General features: G+C 35.5%; 1 protein-coding gene across 1 annotated transcript; it reads right to left on the bottom strand.

Annotated features, from left to right (window-relative positions):
- Positions 1-680: 680 nt before the first annotated feature.
- Positions 681-18,388, bottom strand: LOC110094748 (casein kinase 1-like protein HD16). The gene is made up of 17 exons (XM_020820061.2): positions 18,143-18,388; positions 17,495-18,055; positions 15,953-16,081; positions 15,759-15,832; positions 15,545-15,614; positions 15,282-15,337; positions 13,680-13,751; positions 13,443-13,537; positions 12,042-12,108; positions 11,815-11,944; positions 11,501-11,719; positions 11,262-11,392; positions 7,138-7,312; positions 6,968-7,058; positions 1,864-2,021; positions 1,457-1,645; positions 681-1,085 (listed from the first exon to the last, which is right to left on the bottom strand). The coding sequence occupies exons 2-17, from the start codon at positions 17,954-17,956 to the stop codon at positions 1,026-1,028; spliced, it is 2,178 nt and encodes a 725-aa protein (XP_020675720.1). The 5' UTR covers positions 17,957-18,055; positions 18,143-18,388; the 3' UTR covers positions 681-1,025.
- Between the last annotated feature and the right edge of the window lie 5,516 nt (positions 18,389-23,904).

Genomic DNA, 23,904 nt, shown 5'->3' on the forward strand with positions numbered 1-23,904 from the left:
CATTTCAAACAGTTTTGATTGATTTACTAAGCCACCATTCTCCCTCCAACCTATGCCACAAGAAATTGTTTTACGATTCCTATATTCAAACTTCTACATCACTATATCCAAATTACATTTCACAGATCCTTTTTTAACCCATAAGCTTTATGCACCCATTGTTGTACTGCCCAAATCTTTTCAGAATTATGATAATCTAATTTCATCCAATCAGTAAATATCTTGAGTTTTGAATAGCTAAGTAAACATATCTCGACACAGATAATAAAAGCAACACCATTAGACAAATCACTGTAAATCACTCAGCTTATTCCAGAGATTGTTAAAAACAAAAAGAAACAAAGAGATTCTGCAGATTTGCATCGTCTAGAAACAGATAAATTATTCTGTGGAGACACTGAACATAGCTCTACATCCAGAGACCAATCAGAATGAGCCACATCAATAATACCGAGCGCGGTACCGAGCCACACTACCAACGTGGCTCATTCTGATTGGTTACCAAACAACGTTCATCATTCACACAGAATAATTTCCTTTTTCAATAACAGCAGCTGATACAAGAAAGCTGAGTAAAAAGTATTGAGGCTCTGCAATAACGACTCGGCAGCAACAACAAAAAATGCTTATATATATAGCAATAAAGTTTTCAAAGCAATCCAATGTGCAGCTGCAGCTAGTTTCTGGTCACACATTAATGCTCTTGCTCATCATTTGAAAGCCAGATTAGTAAATGTTTAACAAAAGGAGTAGTAAATTATAAGGAACTGTCATAAATACCCACTCATTCCAACGAAAAAAGAAATATACAAAGCAAATCTGGGTTCAGGCCCTCTTCGGAAGTCAGACGAGGCTAATCTTTGATATATAATAGATATAAAATATACAAATCTTGGATAAGCAACCTAAATGAGAGCAAAACAAGCTGCAGCGTAGATCTCCCTCTACTTAAAATGTTCATGCATCCTCATGTACAGGCCATCCCACCCTACCTTCCTCGTTATGGGCTTCTCTTCTTTTACACATCATGACACTGTGCGGCCATAACAAACAGAAGCAAGATACAGATTCTTTGCCCATTTGTCCTGTAAAGCACAAATATGTGGCAATGATTTAGTATCAATGAGCTAATTGCCCATTTGGTCTAGCAGAACCAGTTCAGCTAAACCTTGCATCAGTTAAAAGGATAAAATCTCTCTCCGCCGCATTGACCTAAATTTAGGCTTCGTTTGGGATGGCTTTTTCATTGCTTCTTAAAGCAGCTTTAGGGTTTAGGGTCTTTTAATTTTTGCATTAAAATCTGCTTTAAGAAACAGTAAAAAAGCCGTCCCAAACGAAACCTTAATTTGTCAATTATACACATATCAACAGCATAATTTTCCGTAATCAAGTATTTTTTTTTAGAAAAGTTAAGGGTGCCCTATCTACACATTTAATCAAAGAGATTAAATTCTACCTTGACATGGGCGCTCGGAAAAGTTGAGGTCCTCAGGGTCTCCTGAGTTTCATCACCAAGCTTCCGTTTAGGTACACTTAAGATAAGAGCAGCCTGATCTGATGTGGCTGCCATGGATGTGATGCGATAGCCATTATCCCAACGCCTATGGATGCCCTCACTGGGATACAAGAAGTCTAGTTCAACAACCTGTTGAAAATAACAGCAGGGAAAACAAGTGTAGTAGGAATGAATAGATCTTGATTTTTTGAGAGAATAATATAATGGAAACTACATAAAATGTTCTTGAGTCAATGGATGGAGTTAGACACATAATGAAACAAAACATATTATTTCAAGAAAAAATATTTAAGAGTGTAGAATACCAAATTAAGTTTAAAAAAATTGGCAATCAAGCCAGTAATTACCTGATCACTGAAGCCAGCATTTCTTGACATTACAACACCCCATCGGGTGCCTGCTGTTGCCATTGATGTTACATGAAATCCCTCTTTCCATTTCTTGCTTATCCACTTGAATGGGAAAAATTCACTTACTTTATAGGACTGTTGTGTGTATTGTGTACCTGGAATTTTTCAGTTGAAGCCTTAGATCAAGCACTTAGAATAGATCTATAGAATCTGATGTAGAGAGAATGTAACATAGCAGAAGCAATCATAATAAAGTACAAGACACTTGTACCATACACTTCACACTTTATAACTAAGTATGAAAAACTGTTGTTAGGATAATCAACCATCGGAGTTGCAAATTTACCTAGGTGGATGGTTCCCTAGTACAGATTCTTTGGCATCAGACTTGCATAGCCCCTAACAAACTAGCCAGTATGCATTTCTTTATTTGGGATAATTATACACAAGCTGCTGAAATTATGAGTGTTTACAAATTTAACACCTAACTAAAAAAATTTTAAAAACCGAAAAAATGAACCAACAAGTGCATTTGAGAACACCAAGATCAAAATGTTGGAAATTTGATGAAAAGGAAGATTACAATTTACGGTTTTCTTGTGAATTTTTATGTTCAAACTTCAAATGAAAAGAATAGAGGTTGAAGGATGAAAGTTCTAGAAATAGAAAATTCACAAAATTCCAAAATATTCCCCAGACCAATTGTGTGACCAATTTAGTCCTAGAATATCGCATTGCTCGAATTCAATTCCTTGACTATACAAAATGAATCCAAAATAGTCCCTCAAATTATAATTGTTATATAAAATTGATTCTAATTTAGCCCAAAAGGGAGCATTTTGAATCAATATGTATAATTGAATGACTAAATTGGAGCAACATAATATTCATGGACTAAATTAGTCATATACAAATAGTTTGGTGCTATTTTGGAATTTACCACAGATAAATTTGAGTGTCATATAAATATATAGGAAAACTGTGGAATGGTCATGAAACAACCACCAAGGTTTTTTTACAGGCAGTTCAAATAAAGAAATTTAAATCAAAGAAGGGAACAACTTGAATTAAAAAAAAAATACTAAAGGAAAGCTTCAGATCATTTGAGGTCTAATAAAGAAAGGTCATTTATAATATACATCAAGCCTTTATTCCACTATGTGAGGTCAGCTACATTAATCCTTTTTCTCAATTATTTCATGTTAAGAGTTATTTTTTTTCTTAAATCTAATAAAAAAGGTCATTTCTAACATATTCTAACCTAGTCTTTTTAGGTATACCTCTACATTTCTTAACATAAGTCAAATCTAATACATCTACTCTCTTAACTAGGTCATCGGAAGACCAACATTTTATCTGACCGAACATTTAAAAGATGACTCTCTCTAATCTTATTTTCCACTAGAGCTACTCAAACCTTTTCACGTATATGCTCGCTTCGTATCCTGTCTCTAAGAGTAAAATCACTCATCCACCTGAGCATCCTCATCTCTGCAACACTTAACTTAATATTATGCTGCTCTTTTAAAGGCAACCATCCTACACCATAAAGCATTACAGGTCTCACCATCATCTTGTAAAAATTTCCCTTTTAAGTTTGAGGGGGACTTTTCTATCACACAACAAGCCTGATGCATTCCTCCACTTCAACCATCCAACTTGAATTCTATTAATAACATCCACATTTATTTCACCATCACTCTGAACAATAGACCCAAAATATGTAAAACGTGTGCTCTTATTAATGACCTGATCGCTCAAAATCACAATCCCCCACCAGATCTATTGCTACTAAAATTACAATTCATATATTTGATTTTAGATATACTCAAACGAAAACCTATAGACTCTAAGGTTGACCTCCATAATTCAAATTTACCTTCAACTCCCTCTCTAGTCTTATCAACAAGAAGAATGTCATCATCAAAAAGCATACACCATGGTACAACCCTTGCAAATGTCTAGTGAGAACATCCATGACTAAAGAAAAAAAGATACGGGTTTAAGGCTAATCCTTGATGTGATCCAGCTGAAATAAGAAAATGCTTAATCAAGCCACCTTGTGTTTGAACATAAGTAACTTGAACACAAGTAACAACTCTTGCATGCATATCCTTAATGACTTGAATATAAGCATTATTCCCTTTCTTTTCTAAAACTCTCCAAAGCATATCTCTTGGAACTTTATCATATGCTTTCTCTCAATCAATAAATATATGTAGATCCTCCTTATTCTCTCTATACTTCTCCATCAAAACTCTCAATAAATGTATAGCTTCCATAGTAGACCTACCCAGCATGAATCCAAATTAATTTTGAGAAACATTAGTATCACGTTGTAACAATTGCTCCATAACTCTTTCATAGCTTTAAAGTATGATACATTAACTTAACTCCTCTAAAATTTTCAAAATCTTGTGCATCTCAAGACTAAATTGGAGCAACATGATACTCAAGACTAAATTAGTCATATACAAGTAGTTTGGATGCTATTTTGAAATTTACCACTGATAAATTTGAGTTCCATATAAATATATAGGAACACTGTGGAATGGTCACGAAACAACCACCAAGGTTATTTTACCGGCAGTTCAAATAAAAGAAATTTAAATCAAAGAGGGGAACAGTTTGAATTAAAAAAATACTAAAAGAAAGCTTCAGATCATTAGAGGTCTAATAAAGAAAGGACAGTTCTAATATACATTAAGCCTTTATTCTACTATTTGAGATCAGCAACATGAATCCTTTTTCTCCATTGTGTTCTGTTATGAGTCAAAATTTTATTTAAATCTAATAAAGAAAGATCATTTCTAATATATTCTAACCTAGTCTTTTTAGGTCTACCTCTACATTTGTTAACATAAGTCAAATCTAACACATCTACTCTCCTAACTGGGTCATCGAAAGACTGCCATTTTATCTGACCAAACTATCTAAAAGATTATTCTTTCTAATCTTATCTTCCACTGGAGCTACTCAAACCTTTTCACGTATATGCTCGCTTTGTATCCTGTATCTAAGAGTAAAGCCACTCATCCACCTAAGCATCCTCATCTCTGCAACACTTAACTAATATTATGCTTCTCTTTTAATGGCAATCATTCACCACCATAAAGCATTCCAGGTCTCACTACCATCTTATAGAATTTTCCCTTTTAAGTTTGAGGGGGACTTTGCTATCACACAACAAGCCTGATGCATTCCTCCACTTCAACCATCCAACTTGAACTCTACAAATGATATCCCCATCTAATTCATCATCACTCTGAATAATAGACCCAAGATATGTAAAACATGTACTCTTATTAATGACCTAATCGCTCAAAGTCACAATCCCCCAACAAATCTATTATTACTAAAATTACAGACCTTTGCTTTTAGATCTACTCAAACGAAAACCTATAGACTCTAAGGTTGACCTCCATAATTCAATTTTACCTTCAACTCCCTCTTTAGTCTTATCAACAAAAAAAAAATCAGCAAAAAGCATACACCATGGTACAACCTCTTGCAAATGTCTAGTGAGAACATCCATAACTAAAGCAAAAAGATATGGGCTTAAGGCTGATCCTTGATGTAATCCAACTGAAATAAGAAAATACTTGATCAAGCCACATTGTGTTTGAACACAACTACACAAGTAACAACTCCTGCATACATATCCTTAATGATTTGAATATAAGCATTATTAACCTCTTTCTTTTCTAGAACTCTCCAAAGCTCTATCTTGGAACTTTATCATGTGCTTTCTCTAAATCAATAAATATCATATGTAGATCCTCCTTATTCTCTCCATACTTCTCCATCAAAAGTCTCAACAAATGTATAGCTTCCATATTAGACCTGCCTAGCATGAATCCAAATTGATTTTGCTCCATAACTTTCTTCCGTAGCTTTAAAGTATGATACATTAACTTAATTCCTCTAAAATTCCCAAAGTATAGTGCATCACCTTTATTTTTAAAAATAGGAATCAACACACTCATTATCCACTCATATGGCATCTTTTTAGTCTTCAAAAATAAAATTAAAAGTTTAGGAAATTCAATCATATCCTAAGCATTTTCACACCTCTATTGCAATATCATCAGATCCAACAACTTCTCCACACTTCATTTTCTTTAATGTATCTCTAACTTCAGTTTTATCAATACGCCGGTAAAAATAAAAATATCTATTTTCATTTAGAGTGCTAAGGTCATTAAAGTCAATCGCATTCTTACAATCTTGATTGAAAAGTTTAGCAAAATATCTCATCCACTTGTTGAATATCCTCTTTTAATTCCTCTAAAGAAACATAACAGTGCCAATTCATAAATAATCCAGAGTTCAAAGAACGCTTATATCTATAAAAAGGTTCCAATCTTTCCACCAAGAATTTCTCTAGGAGTCCACATTAAATCTAATCAGCAAGGTGTGACGTCTTGGGTGCATCAGATTAAAAACAGCTTGCAAACTGAGGTTTCAGAAAACTTGAAAGTAGCTATGGTTTTAAGAAAAACTCAAATCTATATCAAGAAAAAAAAAAGCAATCATCCGTGCATGGACATTAGTGCAACCAATTATGCCTTTAAGTGTGTGGTCAGTTAAATAGGACTGCTATGAGCTCACTCTGTTTTCAGCGCACTACCCCACAAAAAGTTAGGTTGTAAGGCACCCAAAATGGATTAGAACTAGTCATTGGGTTTTCAATTATCAGCAAGTAAAAACGTTAAAAAAAGAAAGAAGAGAAGAAGAATCCCCTATGGCTAGCCTTTCTTTTGGCACTCATCATAGGATCCAAGTTTTTTCAGAGTTTGCTTATTTTTAATCTTTTGCATAATTTAACCTGCATCGTTCTCCTGACCTAGCTTATGTAGGTTACGTAAAGCTTAAATACAATTATATCAAACACTAGTTTATGATGTCATTGATGGCTGCTCAACTATAACGTTCAACAATTTTTTCAATTTAATTTCTAAATGTTCATCCATTAAAAAAATGATAGGCTGGTGCATGGGGCTGCAAAAAAATTACAATATGAATGAATATGATACATGCAAAACTAATCATTATAAAATCCACATAAAAATAATACCAAAAAAGCATATACACACTTTACCTTTAGACATCACGACTATAGAACTTCCATTATTTGCACCCGCTACCGAGCTAATATAGTAGTTCTTTTCCCATTGTTCCATAATCCACTCCTACAGAAGCAGTTTACCAAGAATAAAGCACATATCACTGAATCTAGATTAAGAAAAAATTCATCAGGTTAAAGGAAACCTTATGAAGGAAGCATGGGGCGAGTTCATAAACTTGAGATGTAAAACCAGTTCCAGCATCCATAATGAGAGCCCATAGGTTCGTGCAAGATGCAACACAGCTAATAAGAAGGCCATCAAGGTTTCCTCTCTCCACGTGTTGTGCCAGCCGTGAATCAGCCACATTATAGTGGTACCTGAACGATTAAGATAAGGTTAAGGACGCCATTAGCATTAAAAGGACTCCACACAAAATGGGTAAACCAAAATAAATCTAAAGTTATATGGAAATATTTCAGTATGCATTATTGTTCTCACGCTCTAAGTTTATATTTAACTATCCCAGAGAACATACACAGTATTGTTCTAAAAAAAATTAAAAAATTAAAAATATATAAAAAATAAAAAAACAATATATATATATATATATATTATTGTTCTTAAGCTCAAAGTTTATATCTAACAATCCCAGTGAACATGGTTCCCGTTATCTTACTCCATTCATCCCTACTATCTCTCACTGTGTATATATCTGTGTGAATAGGACTCAACTTTTGTTGCTTCAAAAATTATCAACTTGCCTTTCAAATGATTGGTAAAGGTAAATTCAAATAAAAAATTAACCATGTTATACACACGCACACATGATGCATCACAATAAATCTACCCTCATCATCTTATCCACACATTCATTTTAACAGTTCTTATTTCTGTAACACGAGTTGGTTATCGGAGATTTTTTTTTTGCCACACAATATAAATCCATACAACATAGCTAACATAATTGCAATTTCATAAAAACGGCATGCATTGTACTCATTTCTAACTCTACCCCCATCTTATCTACACATTCCTTTTAACATTTTTTTATTTCTGTAACACTTGACTTGGTTATCAGTGATTTTTTTTGCCACACAAAACATAAATCCATACAACATAGCAAACCTAATTGCAATTTCATAAAAACGGCATGCATAATACTCATGATTGACATTTTTTACTTAATACACAACTTCTAATGCTAATTAATGCTCCATATGCTTTATATTTAATAACTTCAGTATATCATGTACACATTTTTTTTCTTGCATCAAATCAATTATTGTTGTGGTCATTGGTCAATGAAATGCCATCCAAGATCAATAAAAACTATACAATGATCACTTATTTGTTATCTACGTTTTTTTATTACTTGTTGTCACAAAAAAAAATTACCTCCATAGAGAAACTTTATGGCATAAAAGCAAATTAATTTTTTGATATTATATGTTGTGTTACTCACTCCCATAACTTCATTGCATGATTGAGAAGTTCAAAATCCTTACAAGTAACAAAATCCTAAAAATACTTGTTCATATATGTTTAAAAATAGGGCTAAATTTCAAAATAGTCATCAACTATTCGTAGATGGTCATTTTAGTCAAGCAGTATAACATTGCTCCAGTTTAGTCCCTCAACTATACAAAATTGATCAAAAATGGTCCCTTTGAGACTAAATTAGGATCAGTTTTGCAAAGTCAAATGACTAAATTGAGATTTAATTTTATATCACAATTACAACATTAGAGATTAATTTGGATCAATTTAGCATAGTCGATGTACTAAATTAGGGCAACGTGATACTCTGGGATTAAATTGAGCATACGCGAATTGTTTGGGGACTGTTTTGGGATTTCTTTATTTAAAAATATAATATTACAACCACCCAAAAAGTTAACACATTCAATATGACACAAGAAAATCACAAATGAAATACATAATATGTTGGAATATGTGATTTTTCCATGTGTTAGGTGTTGAATGAGTGTTGAATTTTTGAATGGATAAAGCATTGCTCTATAACAAAGTATTTTCCTCCTAACCATTTTAAATCATTTTTTTAGTTAAATCAAAATAAGAACACGCATAATTCATCAAATCTCAATATGTTACTAATCTAAACCTAAAGCTTTACCCTCATACATACACTTCGATGATAACTCTGATGAACTTTTTAGTTTTAATATATAATAGATCTCATCATTATATTAATTTATTCATTATGTTCTTCCAAGTAAATTTTCTTAAATCTATAATTAATAAGTTATCATAGTACCATTTCTATCTTGAAATTTTCATATTTAAATATGATCTTCTTCTCTTTATTTTTAAGCCATCTCATTTGAAAAAAAGTTATAGATCTCTCATCTCTTTTCAGAGCTAATTATATATTTCATTTCTTTCAAGTACATTAAAATATCCCGATTTACCACTTTTGTGCTATATAATATTCTTTCCACAAGACTTCCACTAATCATCAATGGTATTCATTTCTGCCACATTAAAAGCACATACTTTTTACTTTAATAATCTTTTTGTATCTCTTTACACCTCAATAAATATTTTCATGTAATATCTATTTTCATACTAACATAAAATTTCTCCAACGATCTTCTAAATCAAAATGAAATACACTAGACAAATGACTAGCCCTTTTATTGGCCTACCATCTGGTGGTTGTGGGCTAATAAGCCAAGGTAGCTCATTGCATGGTTCATCATACATCACATAAATGAATTAACTTTAACAAAAGCTGTGGATCTCTCATTTCTTGTCTTCAGCTGATTATATAACTCATTTTCTCCCAAATACATCAAAAGCTATGGCTTTTGTGTTGTTAAATGCTCTTTCCGTAAAATTTCTAAATATCATCAATAGTATTCATTGTTGCCACATTAAAAGCACATTTTTTTCAATGATAACCTTTTTGCATCTCTTGAAGTGTCCAATAAACATCTTAATGTATGACCTCTTTTTACGCTATCCAAAGATTTCTCTGACAAAGTACTAAATCCAAAATTTATAGAAATAAACTAAATAAATGAATGGCACTTTCCTCCGACTGCCATGCCTGGTTTTCATGGAGTAAGATGAGGTGGCTCATTGCATAGACTGCCATGCCTGGTTTTCATGGAGTAAGATGAGGTGGCTCATTGCATATCTAATCATGCATTTCATAAATGAATTAACAGTAAAAACAACCATTAAAACCAAAGGAACTAAGTCACCAACGCATTTGGTAATACTATATTGTAAGAGTAGAATGAAAAAGAAGTTGATGCTTACAATGGCAACTTTCTACAAAATTAGAAAACATTATCACTTTCATTCCTTCGATGTGCTGGACTTGAGCCCAAATCGACCCCTATAACAACCAACTTCGCCTAGGACTCCTAAAAATTGACGAAAACATTAGCACCCCTATCACCATCAAGAATGAAAAGTCTGGTCATGCAATAACCAAGCCCTTATCACCAAGATGATATCACAACATCCGGCATTCTATAACCGTTAACCAGCTCTCAAAAAGAACAACCTGAAGTCAGTCAAACAAACATATGATGCCTAGGGAGAAGGATGGGATAATGAAAACAACAGTCATAGGGCAAGTATTAAACAGAGAATTAAATAACCCTTGCTTTACACTTTCACAGGTAAGCCACAGAAAATATCAATAATAGGATAGACGGATGGTAATGCAAACAATAAAAAGTAAGCAAGAATGCAAGTTCAAATCATGCCTATGCCTTGTCCAATCCAGAAAGCAATAAGGTCGACCACAATAAAACTAAAAGGAATTAAATCCCATTCACCATTCTCAAATTAATTCTGCTGATGGAGAGAATTGAGTAATCCTACACAAAACACCTAGCAACTGGGCGATTTCAAAAGAAGCATAAATTTTCAAGAAGCAAAGTAATGATTGATTTATGACGGTAAACAATGGCCAAATGTGCATATAGGTAGCCAACTGTGAAAATGTGCTACCGAACTCTAAGCAACACATTAATAGGGCGTGGCCACATGAAAGCAAAGCCTAGGTAGACCTCACCTTAGAATCCAAATAAGAATTGCATACACTTGCCTCTGCAATTTCTATCAACACCCATCATAACCTGATTAAATAATTATTTGATGGTGTACCTACTTGTATATGATGTTCTCACTGGTAAAACCACAAAACTCAATATAATAAACAAGTTAGTTCCCTCAAAATGTTTGCAGACTCAAGGAAAGATGTTTCTGTCACCGGGTTAAGAAATAAGAATCAAATCAATCATAGATTCCTAACTATTTTTTCCTTCTATGATTAGCAGTAGGAATCACCTCTGCTTCATTGGTGGCCTTGCATTATAGACTGAAATCCACTGAGTAGCTGGAACTCCCAACCGAATCTTCTTTCTTAACTGAGAATCATCTTCTTCATCCATAGTTAATCTGCCTCTTTTCTGTCCAACCTGATACGAAATCAGCTTAGTTAAATCATCTTATCAAAATAGAGACAATCATCATCATTGTTTATTAGAAAATCAAGGGTATATTGGAAGTCCCATCAACGCCATTACCTTCAGCGCTCCATCTGTATTGATTGGCCTAATAGCCGGATTAGGTCCAATTAACTCGTCAAACAGTGATATAAGTTTAGAATAGTTAGGCTCCTCATCATACTTCAAGTTTACAACAGTTTCAAGAAATTGCTTAAACGGAGGTGGACAGAAACAACAAAGCAATTCAGGAGATGTTGCCATCTTTTTCTTGCAAACCAAAAATGACTTGTTCTCACCCTGTATTGCAAAAATACAGGAGAGGAAATAAGTGGAAACGTTACTTTTACAAATTCATATATGCAGAAAAAAGGCAACAGTGTCAAAACTCCCACCTGATACCCCTGCCAGGGTAACCTGCCTCGATGAAGAAAAATAAGAGTGTATGCAAGAGATTCTAGATCATCTCTTCTACTAGCAGTTCTCCCCAAGTGTGCATGCACACTTGCATATCGAACAGTACCTCTACATCAATTAGTTAGGTAGATTTAGGAAAAATGCATAAAATAATTTACAGGGGTGCAATATTTAAAATTTCAAATGATAAAACAATTCAACTCACCGGAAGACATCTGGGCGTTGGTCATATTCCACATGCTGGCCACTTGCTGCATCTTTCCATTTCGTGGCTGCAGTACCATTTTGCAAAGAAAAAAGTTAGTTGTTTTTGTTCAATAGTAATAAAGGTTGTCAAATCAAATGAACAACTTTTAATAAAACAAAGCTCCTAAGTTATTCGTGCATAGATGGAATAGGTCTATATAGGATGGATCATACCAAATCCAAATTCATCCCTCCCAATATCACAAACTCAGAGAGGTGGACCAAGAACTGCCCTATACTATTACACTAACTCATTCAGAACATCAGACTGACTAAAACAGCCCAAATTAGCATAAGTAATATTGAGGGGTAAGAACAAAGGACGAGCAGAAATAAGGTGAATTTGATTAATAGCTAAGAGGCTATAGGTAAGATCTAGAAACTTTGTTTCAACATGAAGTAGAAAGGAAATTGTTAAATCACAACCTCTCTTTCCCAGACTGATCCCACGGCTATGAATAGAGATCTGTGGGAAGCCATCTCACGTTGAGTACCTTCCATAGCTAGGCAGCATATTTATTTCTTTATTAACGCACATTGTGTAGATTTATAAGTAGGGATTATGTTGTATGATAAAATTCAAGCTTTTCCCTCTCAAACTTAATAATTTCAACAGAAATCATAACAGAGAAAACAGCAAAGAAAGAGCAAGAAAAAGAAGGGCTGAGCAAGAAAGATGCATTTGGAAATAAGAGAAAGAGAGACTGGTGAAAAACGCAATCATATTGATATTTTATTCTTTGAATAAGTAGAAGGTCTTGCTGCATGAATTGCTGGAGAAGGGCACAAACATGCAGGCGTTTGATGCAAGATGAGTCAAACTAAACCCTAACACAACCAAACTAGGACCCTAAACTCCAAACCTAGAAACAAAGAGAATTGGGTTGGGTTTTGGATATTTGGATACATGGAAGATCTTGCTTCGCACATTGCTAGAGCAAGGTGCTAAGGCAAGGTGCAAACATGCAGGCGTTTCATGCATAGTGAGTTGACCTAATCATAACATCCAGCCTAATGATGACAGAAAATGATTCCCCAAATCCACCCAATAAAGCAGAAAAGCTTAGATGAAGATGGTTTCAATTCAACATTCCAACTCTAAAAATATGAGAGCAAGGAGAAATTATCATGGGAGTATTTAAAAAAACTAGGGAGATTACTATCATGTCAATATTACCTATAATACTTGTGGCCAATAGAAATTTGGCCCGTGAAGGTATAGACAGCTGCTCAAATTATTAGCATGACTATCTAACCAAGCTACTAGCCAAACAGGCAAAAGAGGGTGAAGAACATAAATAGCTATGAAAAAGATAACACCAACATTAGAATAACATGCTCAGTGAGAATTTCCTCTTACCCAGTCCAAGATCAACAAGAAATAATCTCTTCTCTTGAGGTGTTGATGGTTGGCCAAGCAAAAAATTCTCAGGCTTTACGTCTCCATGGACATATCTGAAGGCAATAGATATAAATGGTTAAAAAAAGCAAGCAAAACAACCAAATAAATTTTAAAAAAAAAAAATTACCCGACAAGAAATTTTTGTTAGAGAAGATGCAATCTTCCCACTATAAGAATGACAATAATAAAACTTACCCTTTAGAATGCACCTTCTCAAGTATAGATATAGATTCTACAGCAATGCAGGCAACCATTTCAGACGACATTCTGCAAGTCATAAGATCCAAACAGCACAACTAAGGAATTGGAACAAAAAAAACTGTGCATAACAATGGTGTGATTGTCAAAGCTCTTAGTGCATTTCAGAATAAGCTCACAGTTTTCCAAAATAAAAATGGTCAGGCAGAGAAAAAATAAATACATTCTGATTCCAGGAAACCTACCTACTTAGTTCAAGGCAGCTTCTAAAGTACTAACTATTTGCATACAATTTTAGTTTTGAAAGCTCCACGTGAATCTTAAATGCTTCAATATTTGCACGAAGCTTAACATAGAAATCTTATTGTCAGAAGATCTTCCTAAGGACAACCAGTCACACTTGATTTCAATCACTTTCTTTAGTTCAAATTCAGCTTCATAGACATCAAAAAATTGTATTTGAACTTCTTATGGACTTTCTATAAGCCCCTTGATCTGCCTCATTTTGGGCAGATGCTTCATGAAATATATACATGAAACTTGAAATATATACATATGGCCGTGCTATAAATCAAAACAAATGATGCAATCTTTAAATTGAAGACCAAAGGTGGTAGTTCTAAAAATTAAATTTGGGTGGACTATTCTCCTCTTGAGAAAAGAGAAGTCCATCTAACATATATATATATATATATATATATATATATATATATATTACAAAGTCCATTCATTTGAACATGTTTTTTTTTTAATCATTCATTTGAACATGTTTCTTTTTTTTAATCATTCATTTGAACATGTGAATGCCCACAAAGACAAGCAAAAGCCATTATCACAACCTCATGCGTGAATATGATATGCATGTACATACTGCATATAACAGTTAGCAAGACACAAAAAATTTAGATAAAAAAATAAATAGAAAACATAAACCAAGCATGTCTCATTTCTAAACATTTGAAACATTTTACCATTTCTTTGAACTTTTTGGATAGAACATATACATTCAATAGAGGCATCCTCCTATTATTTTTAAATAAATAAAATAAGCAATAGCACAGCATCTAACATGGTACCCTGAAAAATTCTATTCATAAATCAACTGCATCGCTTTGCATAATGCCACCATTATTTGCTTGTCAGAAATAAGTTTAAGGCTAAAGTGAGTGGCTCTATCAGTTAATTTAGTAGGTGATTGACTCTTAAATGAACCCATTTGCATAATTCGCTTGGTTTTTCTCTGCTATTTTCTTCCCTAATTCAGAATCAAACGACTCCACTCAGCAGCTATTGAAATTAATGGTTACCATGAACAACACTTAATCTTCACACCTAACAATTATTTACAATACATTTGAGAATTTTAGAACACACATGGCATATAGTCAGCAAAAATAATAGTTGATATAAATTGGCATTGATAGTAATATCATGGCAGAGAAGCATCATTCATGAATATGATGTACTTCATTTCCACATTAGGTTTCTCCCTCTTGGAGCAACTCCAAGAGTAAACCTAGCAAACAAAGCGTCAAAGAGTAAAAGCTGATACTGTGTAACAATATTACACTGATAATGGTCATAATGGAAGACACTCACGCTTGACCAGCAGAATTCCACGCATCCCACAAACTTGGGCCCAGCATATCCATCACCTGCAAATAAAGGAGTTTCAGAAAATAAAGAAAAAAAAAACATAGAGATTGAAGGATGAAAATGAGATGATAAAAAGCTCGAGCAAGTTATTTTGATGAGACAGAGAGAGGAAGATGGATAATATTAACAGTTCTTTCATGAAATGCAGCAAAAAACATAACTAACTACAAAGAAGGGCTGAAAAAAAAAAAACCACAAACACACACCATAACATAATAGTCACCCTGCCTTCCTTTATAGTGTACCCTAGGAACCCCATGACTTCCACCAAGAGCACTGTTCAAAGAAAACCACATCAACGAAATGCTAATTTTAGATTAAGTCAAATGGTAATCATATATGTGCGCTCTTGCTTAATTGTGTGTGTTAGTGAGTGGGGGAGAATGTGAGGAGAGCTTATTAAAGAACGTAAAAGAACACCTGTAAACCTGCCACTCATAAGGAGGACCATAAGTACAGCCCTTGCTGTTCCTATGCTCGAATTTGAGAGCAACCTATAAACAATGAAGAAAACAAAATAGGAGTAAGCAATTCGGTTAATGAGACTCTCACAAATAATGCGAAAGAAGCCATCTACATTGGAACTTCTCAAAGGACATTGAGAACAAAGATACCTCTAGAGCACCAGGACCCATTGCACGATCACTGCCACCAGTAACACGGCGGCCAAGAAAAACTTGACCAAACCCACCTTTTCCCAACCTCCTGTCAATTTTATAGACAGGAGATCCACCTACCTGGACCTGAGATATAAGATATCATGTCAGTTGGCTACAACTTAATCCTCCAATAAAGCCTCCGTCCACCGAATAAAATATTTATGATAAAAAGAATACATAACGAGCTTTCCATATCTATTTATAGGAGACTAACATGTAACATGCTCAAGTAGCTCCTCTATAAAGTAATATTAATTCAAACAAACCAGGAAGTAAAAAACACAATCAAATTGCTCAAACCAGAACACAATTCGAGATGCTAGATATAGCAAAACAAATTCATTGCGCTAAACATTAGAATAGGGAAAGAAGAAAAATATGTTTTATTGAAACATAATTAAGTTCAAAACACCAGTTTACACACATTAGAAAGAATTTGAATATATAAAAAAAGAGAGAGATGAGTATTCTTTTTTTGATAATTAAACAAAAAGTTTCAATGAAAATACGTATAACAAACAATTACCTTTTTTTTCTTACCAAGAAAACAATAAGCAAACAACAAACTTGATATCTGCAGGATCACATGGCTACACATTGAAAGACAAGCCAATAAAAAATTAATCAGATGAACTCTGCATCTTATTCTATTTTGTCCTGATAAAGGTTGCAGCCGCTTGATTTATGTAAATATTTGTGTGCAGCAGGAGTAAAGATGCTATAGCATATTTGTCTGACACAGTCTCACGGTTTTAGGATAACTAAATTCCAAAACAACTAGTAGACATTTAACAGAGTTGGAAACATACAAAAAGAGCATATGTTCTCACCTTTCCTTGAGTATTATCCTAAGGAATAGAGATTGCATAGTTCTAAACTGTTCATATGAGATACCCTAAGTCCTTAAAATAGAAAAAGTCAGCAATCTTAGCTAAACCATTAATATCTCACGTCACAGTTTTACTACTGTCACACAGAAAAAATACAAGAAGCATCAGATTAGATGCGAAGATGTTCGAATAACAGAAAAGCTCACCAAATACTTTCCTTAGTAATAGTAAGCTTAAAACTGATTATGCTTCATACTTAGATTTCGGTCAGCAAGTAAAACTATCAATACATGTTTACTGAAATTTTTTATCCTAGTTCCATACCAAAAGGTTGTTCAACTTGTACATTAAAAAAAGGTGGACAACAACTGAAATATTACCCAATTGTTTCATAAGACTTAGAGGCATCAGTAGAAAATTTTCTTTGTAAAAATCTATGATTGTTTACATGCTTAAAATGCTTCTTATAGCAGACTAATTAAATTTTGAAGCTTATACTCACTTGAACAAGAAGCTCATTCAAGATGAGACAATTTACAAAGGGCCAGACCAAATTCAAGGAAGAAGATTGTAAAAATTTTAAAAAATCGTCCAGAAAGAATAGAAAATCATCAATGAACCGAATAGAATAAGAATTACTAAAACGAAAAAAAGTTATTATATTAACCTTTTCAGGGAAAGGAGCCGTATTCCCTTCCTCTTCTTGTCCCGCAGCCTTGTTGGCGCTCAACCCGCCGCTATCATCACCCATCATTTTGCCCTGGACCTCGTGCAGAAGTTCCAAATTCCTGCGATCTACAGCAGCAACCCCTCCCCTCGTCTCAACCTCCTTAACAACTATAACCTCTTTAACCTGATCGGAGACCTTACCCTCACCCTCTCCCTCGTCCTCTGTCACAATCAACCTAGCAACAGCCGCTGTTTTCTTCGAAGGCCTGCCCCTTGGCCTCCCCTTAGCCACGGGCTTCGCCTTCCCAACCGATGCACGTCTCCACGCTACCGGCGATCCAGCCCCGTCCGAAGCCTTCTTTGCCGTCGCCCGGGTTCTTGGCCTCCTAATCTCGCGATCTACAACGAGAGGCGGTGGAGCACGACCTCGACGACGCACCCCGCTTCGAAGTTCTGGCATTCTTCGCCCATGCAACCGTGGAGCGCCGCTCCAAAACCGACCATTATCTCCTCAATCTCTCCCAAAGTTCGCCGCCATGGATCTACCCAAAGATCAGCCCTTCAATAAACAAAATAAAATCAGCTCATCGCACCCGTCCTTTAGGTTTTCAAAGAAATCGCGGACGATCGGAAAGGGGTAACTAACCTCGTAAAAAGAGATGTAGGGACGAATGCTTCGATTCAAACACAAATCGACTCCGTTGACTGCCCCCCTTACGAATTTGGCTTCAGCTTCTTCTTCCCGTTTACCGTTTCGGGATCGATCGGCGACAAATTGGCACGGAGCTCGCTGGCTTCGCCGAGGCGGCTCAATACAAGAAGACGCTGGAAGGAAGAGTATAAACCCTCGCCGTAAAAGATTAAAGAAATTCGCGTGGACTCGATGTACAAGGAACTGGATATTTCTATTATCAAATGATTTATATATTATGAAATTTGATTAATCATAATATATTTATTTTAAAAAATTTTAACTTTTATAATTTTATTTTGATTAAATCTTGCGAAAATTAAATTAAATTTATTTCTGACATAACATTATTATTTGAGAAATAAATTAAATTTTACATTAAAAATAAATTTAAAAACCTTAAGATTTATCTGGCCAAAAGTTTGATAGTTCGGACCTTATGGACCGTTGATGATGTTGACGGTCAGATGTCCGGGCAGTGTATTTGATTTATGTGACCTTTTCTGCACGTGTGGCAGATAAATAGTGGTAACAAACAATTAGGTTGATGAAATCAATTGCTTGTGAATATATTGATTGGGAAATTGAAAAACGAAATTTTATTTATAATTAAATCGAATATTTAAAAATAGTATTTGATTGGTTTTATATATTTTGTTAAAATATGATAATGATATTGAACTAGTTGAGAATTTAAGAAAGGAAAGTTTTCTTTCCGTTTTTAAAGTAACTATTTAGTATTGATATATCATAAAAAAATTATTTTGATCGGGCACAAATTTTAATAAAAGCTTCCAATTCTAAATTCGGAGCATCCGAACTCTGACTTCACCAAACTTTTTTTTTTTCAGCAAACTTATTGTTGAATTGAACATGTCGAAAAGGCAAACCCAACGACATCAAAATCGATCCAATCCGAACCCAAATGGGTTAAAATCAAGGTCCTGAAGCCTATTTGAAAGTTTCATAATATTAATTGGATGATCAAATGATATCCAAATGTGACATGCTTATATTCGAATCGAACGGCTTGACTAGACAAATCCAATGAGCCCATGATGGCAGAATTTTGACATCATTACAATACTTAAATATATAATGAACAATATATTATTAAGGAAGTTAATATTAATCGTCCATTCGAAACACTCCTAATATGCCCTTGATCTTCTCCTTATTTACTAGTCATGCTACTCTTTAAAAATTATAAATAGATCATCATTCATCACAAAGGGGAGTAGACAAAAGATTAAAAACAAATGATCTCTTTTGCTTTCTCAAGCTTGCACCGTATGTTTGCCTATCGCAGTCAAACTCTCAGCTAGACACCAACCATTGTCGGACTTCTACTTGGTCGTCGACCACCATCGAACTTCCTTTTGACCACTATCGCTTTGTAACCATGTCGCCTGTCGATTACAATTCACTCTGACCATCGTCACCTACAAACTATAGTCCTTCCGGCCACCCCTATCTGTTGACTACGTTCCCTACAACCTCCATTGCCCGCCAACCATGATCCCTCCTACCAATGTCGCTTGTCGACCACAATCCCTTCCACCACCATTGATCATCGACTACGGTCCCTTCGACCATTGTTACATGCTGATTACGGTCATTCGAACTTTGTCGCCTACATAATACGATCCACTCTAACCACTATCGCCCGTCGACTACAGTCCTTTCAACCATCATCGCTCGCCAATTATGATCCTCTAACCTCCGTCGCTCAAGGAATATGGTACACTCCAACCAACGTCATCGTCCTAGTACGATTCCATCGACCTTTATTTTCCGTCGAATACGGTCTATTCAACCATCATTGCTCGTCGACTAAGGTCTCTCCAACCTTCATCGCATGTAGACTACGGTCCACTACGACCACTATCACGACAAACTATGGTTCCTCCTATCGCGGTCTCTCGTCGACTGTGATTCACTCCGTTCACTGTCATCACCAACTATAGTTCCTCCATCCGAACTCATTTGTCGATTACGATACTTATGACCTCTATCGCCAACCGACTACGATCCCTCTAACCACAGTCGCCCACCGACTAGGGTCCACTCTGACCTTCGTCGCCCGCATACTATGCTACGTAAGACCTCCATTGCCCACCTACTATGTTCCCTACGACATCTGTCACCACCAACTAAGATCCCTCCAACCAACTTCGTCCGTCGACTATGGTCCCTTTGATAATTGTCGTCTATCGACTAGGATCCCTCTGACTATCGTTGTCTACCGACTACAGTCCCTCCGACCTCCATCGCCCGCCGACTTCGGTCATTTCAACCTTCGTCGCTCACTGACTACGATCCGTCCGACCTCCATTGCCACCGACTACGATCCCTCGAACCTTTGTTGACCGACTACGATCTTACTGACCGAACTAACAGGCCAACACACTCTTGAGAACAACTCTCATTTTATTATATTTTTTCAACTCTACATATTTTTCCCCATTTTCAAGATTTTTTCAAGTAAAAATATTGGTATCCAATATGACTCTTGCATCTCTCTCTTTTATCTGTATGTGTGCTAGATTTTTGTTCAAAGCTAAGGTACTAAGCTTTTTATCTCTTTATAACTGAGCATATTCTAAGACGTATGACGCTTTAAAAAACAGTAAGAAAGCCGTCCAAATGAAGCCTAAATCACAATGGAAAAAGAAAAGAAATATTATTGTCCTTGTACAATTTTGTTAGGACAATAATTTGGGATAGTTTTATTACTTTTTTTTTTCAAATCACAATCATAAATCTTATTTGTCACTATTTTGTGTTGCTTTAAAAAAAATGTATATTAAGAAATTTTTTTCTTCACATCAGCTTTATAAAGCAATAAAAAATCATCCCATATAAAAACTTAGCATTACGATAATCATCTAAAATGGCAAGATTTGTTTTTTTATTAGAATAATATTAGTCAAAAATCAATAGAATGTATAAGAAAAGACACTTTGTTTTGATAACTCAAAGAAGTGACAATTATTAGGTTGATGTTTTTAAATGAAGAAAGAACTACTTGATGGAATAAAGGCGATAACATTATATCTCAAATGGTGTAAGATTACGAGGCTTTATAGTTTGGGTAAGGGTTGTAAATAAGTTGAGTTCGAGCTTAGTTCTACGAGTTTACCGAGTCACGAACTACCTCATTGAATATGAAAGACACAAAATTAGCCCGTTTCAAAGTAATTATTTTTATAAAATGATAAAAATTATAAATTAGATGAAAAATAATTAAATATCACTTGATATAAGAAAGTGAGATAAATTTATTAAATATTTAAATAACTTTATACATAAAGTTCTAAATGCTAAATTGCTAATATATATTTAAGAATATTTTATAAAAAACATATTTTTTTTAAATGAGATGACTCGCAAGCTATCAAAATCTCCTTATATATTTTTTTAAGCATTTAAAATTTGGTTCCTAAGCATATGAATAGGCCTAGTTCAATTTTAATGCATTAGGAATTGTTAAATTTGATCAAATTATGAATACACCGCAAATCATCTGTCATGCTACTCTGGCCACTACCACTTGGCACTTGATGCATGCTGCCATTGATCCCCATACACCCCCACTGGGCACCAGTCATTATTGTTGGTCGTCGTCGCCCGTACTTGCGACATTTAGAGCTTCTCCAACATAACTTCAAAAGGATGTATAGTGTCGCTCGATTACTCCAGTGGAACGCCAAAAAAAAGAAGTTAATGGAGGTGCGGGTGAATAGTGCGATGGCATCACACTATTCACCTGCTATTATTTTTTTTTAAATACAAAAATGATGCGGTGCATTTTAAGATAGAATGATTCCTTAGGAGTACTTTATCTAGTTTGTTGTCATTTCTTTCTAGAATGCTCTTTTGGTCTTATAAGTAGGAGGTCTTGTAGAAGAAAAGGTATTGAATGAAATTATCCCCTTTTTTAAGCTTTGAAAGCTTCTTCTTCTTCTTCCATGGATTGGGAAAACCCAAATCCTTCTTGCAGGTCGCATCTTCCGACGATCCACTACATCAGTTGGTATCAGAGCCTGGAGCTTGTGAAGATCGATGGACTGCAGAAGAAGGTCGGCTGTCGACGACGTTCGAAGCCGAAGAACAAGGGCGGCCGACGAAGATCGACGCCGAATAAGATGGGCGGTCTATGAAGATCGCCACCGAAGGAGATGGGTGATCGACGATTATCGACGCCGAAGAAGACGGGAGATCGATGACTATCCTCCTCTCGAGCTTCCTCTCCAATGGCGTGATTCGCCGCCGGAATACCCTCCCCTCGAACTTCCGCTCAAATGGCGGAATCCATTGCCGGACCATTTAGTCCGCAATCAACCCGCGGCCTACGCCCGCGACTCGCCGTCGCTCCGACCTCATTTAGTCTCCCATGATCCTTACGCCGCTTGGTCTCGCAATCACACTCGCAATCCCGACCCCCTCATTCCAGATTTCAACAGCCACCGAAGAAGAAGGAATGTCGATCGTGCACAACGCCAGGAAACCCTTCGGTTGGCTCAAGTAGAAGCATCAATCGATCAAATATATGCTTTATGTGTTAATGTCTTGCAATCGGTGGATAGAATCATGAGCAGGCCGGCAACCATACCGTCCCCGTCGCTCATCCGCTCCACCAACACACAGACGCAATCGAACCTACTCCCGCATGCATATTCGCCTGCAAACAATCATTCCGACGCCAATGTCAACTCCCTTTCCACACCTCCCGCAACTACTTCCACTCCGCAAAATCCAACGGCCATTGCGGAATCCACCGGAACGGAAAAGCTGCTGGAGGACGTCAAAAATCCGAAGACGCACGTTGCAGATTGTTCGATCGAACAAATCTTCAGTATGCCAGAAATTCCAACTCCGCCTGAGGACATTTCCAGTTTCGCTGTTACCACTCTCCGGTGCTGCACACCCCATTCCGACGGCAGCAGACAGAGAACTTACTCTGCTATCACGAATTTTGTGACACCCCAGGCATCCATAGTGAAAGGATTCGTCGACAGTCTTGATCAATCTCCATTCCTGCTCCCTTGCTCGGACCTGAAATTGTTAACCACATATAATGAGCTTCAAAAAGCCCAGCAGGTCATCAAAAACCTACAACTGAAATTAAAGCACGGTACTGAAGCAATATGCCTGTTAATCAGTCGAATCTATAACAGTCAGTTGCACATGATCAGTGAATCAATGCAGATACGGAAATCAGTAGTCAATGCACAATCAATAAAATCTGTAGTCAGTAGTAGAAGAATCGTTAAACAACAGGAGGAAATCCGTAAAGCTCAATAAATCAGTACATACGATAAATCTCGTAAGGATCCAATGAAATCTCGATCAAATCGATAGAGGAAAATCATCGTCTCGATATCAGTTAAATCAATTAAATCAATATCGAATCAATCAAATCAATCATCTTTGGTCAATATTATCAATCGGTAAGAAATCATATAAAACAATCAAACCAATACATCGTAAGAACGATTGAAATCAAATCAATACAGTAAAACCTATTCCGTATTGATCAATGAATCACATGCATCATATCAATGCGATGTATCAATGAAGCGATAGTATCAATGAATCAGTATCAATAAATCAATAGTATCCATGTCCAGAGCATCAATGAATCAATACAATATCCATATCCATATCAGTATCAGTATCAATGCTCAGTGACATAATGTGAATATCAATGAAAT

Source organism: Dendrobium catenatum, unplaced genomic scaffold (assembly GCF_001605985.2).
Source record: "Dendrobium catenatum unplaced genomic scaffold, ASM160598v2 fragScaff_scaffold_659, whole genome shotgun sequence".
Taxonomy (NCBI): Eukaryota; Viridiplantae; Streptophyta; class Magnoliopsida; order Asparagales; family Orchidaceae; genus Dendrobium; species Dendrobium catenatum.